At 39.6% G+C, this 10,030-nt stretch overlaps 1 protein-coding gene across 1 annotated transcript in view; it reads right to left on the bottom strand.

Annotated features, from left to right (window-relative positions):
- The window catches only part of LOC119414219 (voltage-gated potassium channel subunit beta-1-like), a 3,570-nt gene extending 2,434 nt beyond the window's left edge, over nt 1–1,136 (bottom strand). The window contains exon 1 of the mRNA XM_037681318.1: nt 1,115–1,136. Within this exon, the coding sequence (XP_037537246.1) occupies nt 1,115–1,136 (22 nt within the window). The remainder of the gene's footprint in view (nt 1–1,114) is intronic.
- Between the last annotated feature and the right edge of the window lie 8,894 nt (nt 1,137–10,030).

Below are 10,030 nucleotides of genomic sequence, written 5' to 3'. Positions count from 1 at the left end.
AAGTTATATTTTACCAGTTTGTTAATAGGTAGTTTTATCAATACATTTTATTATGGCTGGTCTTTTGAGGACATTCGTTAGCTTGATGTGGCCCAAAATGAAAACGAGTTTGACACCTCTGCACTAGATGATGTCATACAGGATCATGTAAAAAGGGCTGTCAGAGTTGCAAAGAGTTTATGTTTGGTGGGTGAATGATCTGATCATCTGACTGTTGATTGCAGTAATCCACATTACTAGCAGAAGTAGAGGGCCCCAAAGCAAATTTCACTTAGGGCCCCATGGAGGCTTGGGCCGGCTCTGATCAGAATATTTTCATTACGATTATGATGGTTCTGTTTTTTGTGACGGATCAGTTCAGTTCTTCTCAGTCCTGCCACACCCACTCACATCAGGAGTTTTTGTTTGGTTCATTTAGTTTCTGGTACTCATAGTTTCCTCTTTTTGTTGTTTTGGCATTAATTGTCTCCTGTACTTAGAAACACGTTCATGCCTAAGTCTTCTGGATGAAAGATGAAAGATTTCAACACAAAGAAACCGTCCAGAGGACCTGACTTCACTTTGTTGGACAGCGTCATAATGTTTTGTTACTTTTATCTTGGTTTTGTTTCATGCTTTGTATTCCTCAGTTTGTTCTTAAAGGACATTTTTAAAGAATGATTTGAATTATTTACTGCATAAAATATAGTTTTAAGGCTTTTTTTAAATTCAACATAAGAAAATGCTGGTTTATCGTCTGTGAGGTGAACAGGGATTCTTTGCAGACCCGTTTTCCAAAAAGACACAATTTGACGTTATATGATGAAACCGTGAACGACTGTTTAAATTTTAAACCTTTTTTGATTGACTAACTTTATAATAAAGTGTTAGTTCACTTTAATGAGGGTTATAATACAGTGCACGCGTACATGTTCACATGTCAAATCAAGTTTTGGCAAATTTCTGATTTCATTTGTTCTTCCCTACCTGAGCATCATTTTGTGTTTAGTTTAAAATAAATTATAATGTGTATGCAAGTGCATCTTTCTCACCATCATCACATATTGATGTGCATTTTTCTTTTAATGCATGACAACGCCCCTATGTTCCAGTACCCTCAGGTAAAGATACCTACTCTCTACCGTCTGACTCACCATGACTTCACGTTGCTGTGTTAAAATGTGCATGTTGCAGGGCTGAACAAATCTGTGTCCACATAAACCTTCTTGTAGCTCAGTGTGATTTCAACAATGAATGGTCCAATATACCCATCAGCACTGATAGATGCTCCAAATGACATAACATTATGTGTCATTATACTGTTTGGCTCAGTGTATGATAATAAGATAAATTAAACAATGATCCTGTAACTCTCTCTCACTGGTTTCCAGTTTGACCTCCAGTTCTCTTAAGGTAAATCAACCATCATTTTTCTGGTTTGCTGTAGAGTCACCAGCAGAGCCTGAAGATGTCACGATGCGCTACTTTCAGCATTTTTGGCCTCTCCTGCTTGCTGTTGTTTGAGCCACACAGGCAGAGGAAGAATAAATAAATCACAACAGTGACGCTTCATCTTCAGGTTTCCAGTTTGTTCTCACGTCCTCACTGTGCAATATGCATATATACTGCATGAACAGATACAAATTTGTTTTTGTGTTAAATATCAGGCAAAGTTATAGTTAAATAGATAAGTGTTTTTTTTCCAACAGAATCTAAAGATAAGGCAGGTTATGTATTTGTTTTGCTTTTATTTCTGTTATCAGCTTCTATAAAATGCAGTTCAATAAAAAAACATAAAACCACCCCTCTTTTTTTATGATTTCCTTTCAAGGAACCAGATTGTTTTGTAAACCTTTAAATAATTGTGATTAGTAGATCGTCAGGCTTTCTAGACCTTTTAAGGTTTTATTTAATTATTTGGACTTTAACTGCTTTTTCACTCAGTGTAAGTGGACAAGTGGAGGACAATAGGAGAAATACCAACCTACTACTCCTGGTTCTAGTCAGTGTGTTTGAGAAATTTGTAAATGATAAACTGAAGGAGTATTTGTGTATATTTAATCAATCAATCAATCAAAGTTTATAGCACATTTAAAAACAACCACAGCTAACCGAAGTGCTTCACAAGAATACAGCGTCATAGATAAAATATGATAAAATATGATAAACGAAATAAAACTGAGTTTAATAAAAATAAAAGTATGGTCAAATTTGCAGTCAAACACCAATAAAACTATAGTATTAATAAAAACTAAGACAGCTTTTGCATATTTGCTGCAATTTCCCCCAAACTCGAGTTAATATTTTGTCTGACTTCAGGAAACAGCACTGCAAGTCTCTTCCAGCTGCTCCTTTCTGCAGGGGTTGCCACAGCGAGCGAGCTCGCTTGAAACATGTTTGGCACTGCAATTAATTCCACTAAAGTTTTAAATTACTTTATATTCCAGAGATTATCTATAGCACCATGTGATTTAAGATGGCACCATTTGAGGATGGCTTTGTTCCAGTATGTGCAGTAACAACGTGGGCCAGAATGGTCCTGATGTTTACATCACTCTTGATTCTTGATTATCAGCCATCTGAATCTGATATTATTCTGCCACGTTTGATCAATCTCACATGCGGACAAAAGTCAAGATTTGTTGATTTCTAGCACCATTCTTGCTGTAAGTCCACACAAAACACCTCTCAGATTTCTGTCCTTCTAAAAAAATTTTTTTTTAGACAAACGGATTTAGCTGTGCCTGTTAGACTAAATGTTGAATTCAGGTGTTTCTGGCAGGGTTTGAGCAAAACTGTATAACTTAAGTGATGGGCATTCTTAAAGGGGTCATTTTTAGTCATGTTCTGTCAAATAGTACTTTATCAACTGTGATATCAACCATGGAGCACAGAGTATGGAGATAAAGGCAAAAGTCTTTGTCTAGCCTGGACTAATGGCTAAACAAGAGCTAGTTTTAAAGTGTTTATCGTGTTTATAAAACAGCTCTTTCTTTAAAAAAAACGTACTACGAATAGCATCCATGCCCTGCATCTCATTGAGTCTGGAAGAGACATTTTATTCTCTGTGGATGTTTATTTTTTAAAAAGTCAATTCCATATTTTATTTTTATATGGTGAAAATTAAATGTTAGAGGGAGTTGCATCATTTTGAACGTTTCACCAGAAACTTGTTTTATGGTTGCTGCAGATGCCATTCCATGCACGTTTTATTTTATTTTTTACTCTTTATTTGAGAAAAGATATTTATATTTTATATCCTTGCTTGATATACTTTAAGGAAATCCTTAGGCCAAGCAGATTTTTGGTGGTGCAGAAACAACATGGCCAAAAGATAAAGAAACCGATTAAAGCAATAAAAGGATCAAACGTGACAGATACTTGTGTTTATGAGGACGTCGGTTATTAACGACGCTGATATCCTACTCTGGAGGGTGCATGGTTTTCTTTCTCTCTGCGCCTGCAGACTGTTCACAAGTGTGGATGAATCACTCTGGTCTTAGTGGGAACAGTGAAGAAAAGACCTCACATTTCCGGGACCAGAATAGAATAAACGCTCTGCCTCCACACTGCTGGCTGAGTAGGAGGACCCGGCAGACACAGAGGTTCTCGCAGCTCCCACACATTCATCAACACCTTGTCTCAGTTTTTCAGCTCATATCCTCGTACATTGAGGCCTGTGGATGGTGGATGGCTGAGGCTGTCAAGCTTGTCTTCGATTTCTCAGTCAGAAATGCCCACATTTAATTGTTTGGGAATTAATGGTTCAACAATGTATTTAATACAATTTCTAGATGTTTCATGTGGTTCAGGAACAAAACTGAATTTGTCTTTGAGCATCGTTGCTGTCTGCTTTCTGTCCATGAGAGGGCAGGCATGTGCAGCCAGGAGAGTGAGCCAGGTTCAGGGTTAGAAGAAGCTAGCAGCAGCTTTAAGGTTTTTTTTTTGTTTTGGCTTTTTTGAACTTATCTTGCCTAAAACTACGCAGCTGTTCCGGTTCTTGCCTTAGCACATCCTCATTTTCTTCTCCTGTCCTCCTCTTCCATATCCCAGGGGATGTAGCAGACCATTGAAAGCTCTGAACTGGGCCAATGTCAAGGCTAGTTGGAATGTCTGCTGTCCTCATGATCTAAACTGGTGATTTGGACAAGTGGAATGCCCTCAAACCTGGACTCAGACATAGAAGATCTCAGCCAGCTTGTGGACTCAGCTAGATAAAACTTGGTAACACATCCTGGCAGGATGTTTGGAGACTCCATGTATGGATGGTTAACCTACAACTGACAAACACCTACAAAGTTAGAAAAGTAAGGCCACCACAAATCCTTGAACAAAATCTGATGACACCGCTGCAAAACCCAGAACTTGGACTGGTGGGATGGCAGCAGGTCTCCAGAGGGCTTGCGAGAGGACTTCTGCAGACTCCAGAACAGGATCAACCAGGCTGTCAGCTGACCCCGTGACAGGAACTGGACCAGATGCACACCTGCTGACATCAAGTCAGGTATGATGAGGTTTTACTTCAGAACAGACAGTAACGGTTTTCTGAATGAAAATCTGAATTACCGCCCTGTAAACTTTGATAGACACGATGTCTGCAGTTCTTCTAACTTGGAGGTGAACTTGGACATTGGACCTCGTGAGGCAAACTACAACTCTGTCATGGTTGTGATTTTAAAATTGAGAAAGACTGTAAGGGTGCAGGTGGTGTACGATAAAGTGCCTGTTAGAAGGTTGATGTGAGGCAGCTGGAGAGCTTCTGTCCAGGAACTGTCTCCTTCTGAAGGCTGGTGAGATGGAAGCAAACTAGGGGAGTGGTGGCGCAGAGGTTAGAGAAGATGGACCTGCGATTAGAAAGTTGCGGGTTCAAACCCCTGGACTGAAAACATCAAAATGTGGGTGGGAAAGGTAAAACACCCACTCCTGCCTCTACCTTCATTTGCCCCACTCTGCGCCCTTGACCCCATCATCTGCTCCCAAACAGGCCTCTCTTGAAAATGAGTTCTCGTGACTCAATGAGACTACCTGTATAAATGAAGGGTAAATTAAAAATTATTTACAGCGTATATAAGTCCAGATGGATGACTGCCAGCGACCCACCTGAAGCTTAACTGGACCCAGCCGCTGCATCAGCGGATGGACGCGGCCGCTGCATCAGCGGATGGACGCGGCCGCTGACCCAGTTTGGATCATCAGCTGTGCGGTTTATTGGTCGCTTTCGGGTCGGTATATAAAAAAAAAAAACATGATACGGGTTCAGACCGGGCTGAGCCAGGATTTTTTAGGCCTGAATGCATTTCTGTTCACCAGTCACAGCTGCAGCCTTTCTTCTCATCAGCCCCAGTCCTTCTAGTACCCTAGTTTCACCGTACCCACATGTTGAGCATTGTTGTGTTTTATTCCACATCCAGTTCTCCTTGAACCTCAGTTAATATGAATTTTTACTGCTATGTCAGATTTTTGTTTTGTTTGAAATAGTTAGGTTTTATTTAATTTTGAGCTCTGCGTTATTAGTTCTAACTTTTACAACCTTGATAAAGATGACTGACTGGTAAATTCATTTAAATGGGGTGTGATGAAGCTCATCCTTAAGGTGCAAGTTTGACTACAGTTTAATGTAATGTAGTATTAAGAGTATATTATTACCGGAACAACCCGTACTATCAAAAGTAGACCAAAGTTAAGACGGGTTGGATTAGTTGGGAGAATTTCCAACATTTGCTGTGTTTAGAATTACTTGCTGCAGAAACCATGCAAGTTGCTGAGGTTTATTTTAAGCAGTTCTGAACAAGAACTGACCGACGAGGACTGCAGGGATCATCATTTTTGTGCAAAATCTTTTCTCCCATGTTCATATGTTCACAAAAATCCCAAACACTGACAAAACCTCAGACACCATTTGAATTTAAATGATCCAAATTCATCAAGAAGAAACTACAAAAAAAAATCTATAAAAGCATAAACTAAAAACAAACATCAAAGTAATTAAGAATGTCAGCTTAGCAGAGGGGATCCAACAACTTACAGTGAACAGATAATTAAACGAATCCAATTCTGTTGGAAAAGCAGAAGCCGAGCTCGCGACAACTGCCAATAAACGCCAGAAGAAGAAGAAGAAGGAACAAATAAGAAAAAAAAACAACAGAACAGATTATAATTAATGAAGCGTAGAAACACAAGTGACACATGAATACAACTATCTACTCCTTTTATTCCCCCTTTCAGTTCTTGACAGGAAGTCAGGGCGTTCACATCCCACTTTTGGTGTTTGATTTTCAAGCAACAGAACTTAGAGCGGAAGTCACACGGAGCGTGAGTCACTGTAGTCTTGGAGGGAACCGTGCAGAAAAGACCTCACATCTCCAGGGACTGAAATAGACCAGAAGCTCAGTTTCTGTCTCTCTCGTTGCTCACTGAGTGGGAGGACACTAAAGATCCAGAGGTGCTCTCGGCTCCCACACACTCTCCTGCATCTCATCTTCATCTCCTGCACACAGAAAACACTCAGACCGGTGAACGAGTGATGGATGTGCCTGGTGGGAGGGGTGGACATATTTACATTCTGTTTTTAAATCAGAACAGTAAAAAAATGTTAATGTCACTTTATTGACAGAGAAGTGACAGGCCTTTTCTTTGAGCCCCCCAAAGCACTTTTTTGTCCACAAGAGGGCAGGCAGCTACAACTAACAGAAGGTGAGCAGCTTACATGCAGTAGACCAGGAGTCTGCAACCTGCAGCTCTACATGTGGCTCTTTGGTCCCCCTGCAGCAGCTCTTTCAGGCTTTGACCAAAATTCAAATAAAACTGAATTTTATTAAAATTATTGCCAACAATGAAAATGGCTACTTTTAGCTGATTTCCTGTCATTTTCAAACATGTGAAGAAAAGTACAAATACAAGGCGTAAAACATCAGTGGACTGCATCGTGCTAGTAGTTTGTTAGCCACTTTAAGTCGACTCCCAGTCTCACAGCGTGATCTTTCTCTCAAAACCACCAGAACGTTTCGGAATATCTTTAAGACAAGCTGCTGAGAAGGAATATTTGAAGATACTAAGAATAAAACACACAAAAAAACAAAGTCAACGTGAACAAAATAATCATTTTTCTTTTGAAAATGTAATTGGATATCCAACAAACGGGCCTAATTCTTTAACTTTATGCTTTAAGTAGGATACTTAATTCTTCAACAATTAAGAGAACTCAAACCAGCCTGCACAGTTCAGTGTTTTAATGTTTGTAAAGAACATTTTAAAATTGTATATTTTATCTTTCTTTACATGAATCTGGTCTTTTCTTTTGTATTAAAATGTAAACATATCAATAAATGTTAATAAAAGATATTTTTCATTTTATAATATCACCCCCAACTGGAGGGAAAAGCCATGTCCAACAAACTCGTAGTGGTCCACGGGCCACCAGTTGCCAGTACACAGTTGTAGCGGGTTTTGTGGCTCCGGACACATCGTAACTAGCAAGCAAAGTGGTAAAAATGGCTCTTTTTATTGCAAAGGTTGTAGACCCCCAGTAGACTGTACAGTAGACTGTATTCAATATTTCTTTGCATTTTGGGTTGAATAAATTACATTTCCCCCTTCTATAGCAGTCAGTTCCTTCTACTGGACCCTTGACTAATGCCAAAGGATCCACAAACTTTTGGACAAATATCCTAATTTTAAATCTCTGAGACAGGCTGGCGTTTGTGACACATGGGGCAGGCCATGAATGCAGGATCTCACCACGAGCAGGGTAAGAAAGTGGTGATGCAGGGGTCCTTTATAGAATGGACCGGGTAATACAAGCAAACGAATCCCCACTTGAGGACTACTGGACATATCAGACCTGGATTTCTGTGCTGTACTTACAGATAGGGTTGACGCAAGGCTGGAAGTTTGAAGGACACCTGTTAGTCCTTTGAAAACTGGCCAGGTGGCTGAGTTCACTCCGAGAGTCAATAAAGACGGAAGCTTTTTGGGAGAAATCACTCAGGAGCTGTCAGGAGCAGAGGCTGCTGCAGGACGGGAGTCGGCAGAGACAAAAAAGTCAGCCAACGATCAAAGACGAACAAAAAGACATCGTGAAACACATTCTAAGCACCATATTTCTTCTTCTTAGTTCCTTGTAGGACTGCATTCTCCTGGATAACGATCTGTAATGTTGTAACCTGCTGTCATCACTATTATCTTCACTTTCCACACATTTCTGCTTCCTTTTCGTACATTTCTCATTTGTCCTCGTGATTTTGTTTCTGCTTAGACGTGCAGACGCTCGTACTATCTGCCTCATCTTGTCACTGATGTATTTGTTTGGTTTGCTATCGCTCAGGTTAATCAGCCTGGAGGTCCAAAAGGATCTTAGTTCTTGTACTTTTTTGGCAGTGTGAAAGTATTTGAAACTTTTTGTTTTTCGACCTACTCTGAAATGCTGATCCCGCGTCACCATCAGGTCACCATGGATGTCTGAGCCCAAGGTCATGGCAGTGCATGTCAGGATCCTAAATTTTGCTGATTTGTTATTTAATCATTTTGTATCATTGAGTTTCTTGGTTGTCTTTGTTTTCACATTCGTGTTTTTACTTAGGTTGCGCTTTGTATTTTAATTAATTTTTTTGTTTGCGACTTTTGTTCAGTACTGTATTTCCATGTGTTTTCAATTTTTCTCCCAGAGCCCTGCTGCTGTCTCCTGGCCCTCTTGTCACACCTGTTCCCATTAAACATCAGACTCACCTGTTACCACTTAGCTCACTACACCCTCAGTGCTTCTTCACCTGGTTTTCATGCCATCTTCACCCCACCATACTGGTTTGTCCCAGGCTTTGCTTATGCCCATTACATTTAGATCGCCTAGTGTTAATCAATAAGTTGTGGCCATGTCAGCCCATTATTTTAGATTATTTCTGTCGTATTTCCTCATTTTTATTTGAGTCCTTGTGTCAAATTCTAACATCAAGACAATGTCAAAAAGTTCAAAATACAAAACCATGAACTTTAAGGGGGGGATAAAGAAAACAGCTGTATTATGCTGTAGTTTGTTTAGAGAAAACTGCATACAAGTTCATAAACAAGTCCATTAAATTACAAAGACTGCTATGTTTTAGTAAACTATGCAAATGATAAAACTACTATAATGGAATTTTAGATGTTTATATTTTGTTGCATTTTATCTCCACCCATACTGTGTATTGTTTCCTAAAAACAAAAGGCTACATCATGCTGTATTATTAGCTGATCAGTATATTTGTGTTGCTGCAGTATTTAGCATTTTTTTCAGTCACTGTCTTGTTTGTCTCTCTCTGTTTTTGATCACAGAGAATATACAGTTGAGTACATGTCTCAAAAGAACATGAAAAAACAACAACTTATATTTAAGTTCTTTTGTTTTAATGTTCTTCAACTTTTATCTGGAAAAGTGTAAACCAGTGGTTCTCAAACTGCAGTCCCTGGACCCCCGGGGGTCCACAAGCCAGTGCTTGGGGCCGTACCCATCATTGCACCCTGTATTCACTTGTTTAACTGGACATCTTTAACTTCACGTTGACTCTCCCACTGGTACATTTTCATCTTTAAATCACTTCTTGATCTGTTGCCTTCATACATCTCCTCCTACATGTCTCTGCGTGAGTGCAGCTACAGCGTGCGCTCTCAGGACATTATTACCTGCAGTGTTCCCTCAGTGTGGACTGAACTAGGCAAAAGGGCCTTCTCCTACTCCGCTCCTGTTTCCTGGAATATCTTACAAAAAGACCTGAAGCTCCCGACCTTGGCCTCTCTAAGTGGCTTTAAGAATCTGTTGGACTCCTGGCAAAAACCAACGCAGACATGTTGCTGTTTTTATTTTACTACATTCACCTTATAATCTAGTTGTTTTTGCTACTTTTTTTGCCATCTTATTTTAATTTGTAAAAAAAAAAAATCAACCTTTATGCCTTTTTATAACTGTCTATTGTTGTTGCTGTTGTCCATTGTTGTCATCATTCTTTGTTGAAATCAGGTCTCTCTTGTGAATGAGTCCTCGAGGTTCAATGGGATTAACCTGTCTAAATAAAGGTTGAAT

This window comes from Nematolebias whitei, chromosome 9 (assembly GCF_014905685.2).
Source record: "Nematolebias whitei isolate Nwh7 chromosome 9, NemWhi1, whole genome shotgun sequence".
NCBI lineage: Eukaryota > Metazoa > Chordata > Actinopteri > Cyprinodontiformes > Rivulidae > Nematolebias > Nematolebias whitei.
The sequence above is the reverse complement of the archived record's forward strand: the minus strand, read 5'-3'. Positions and strand labels throughout refer to the sequence as shown.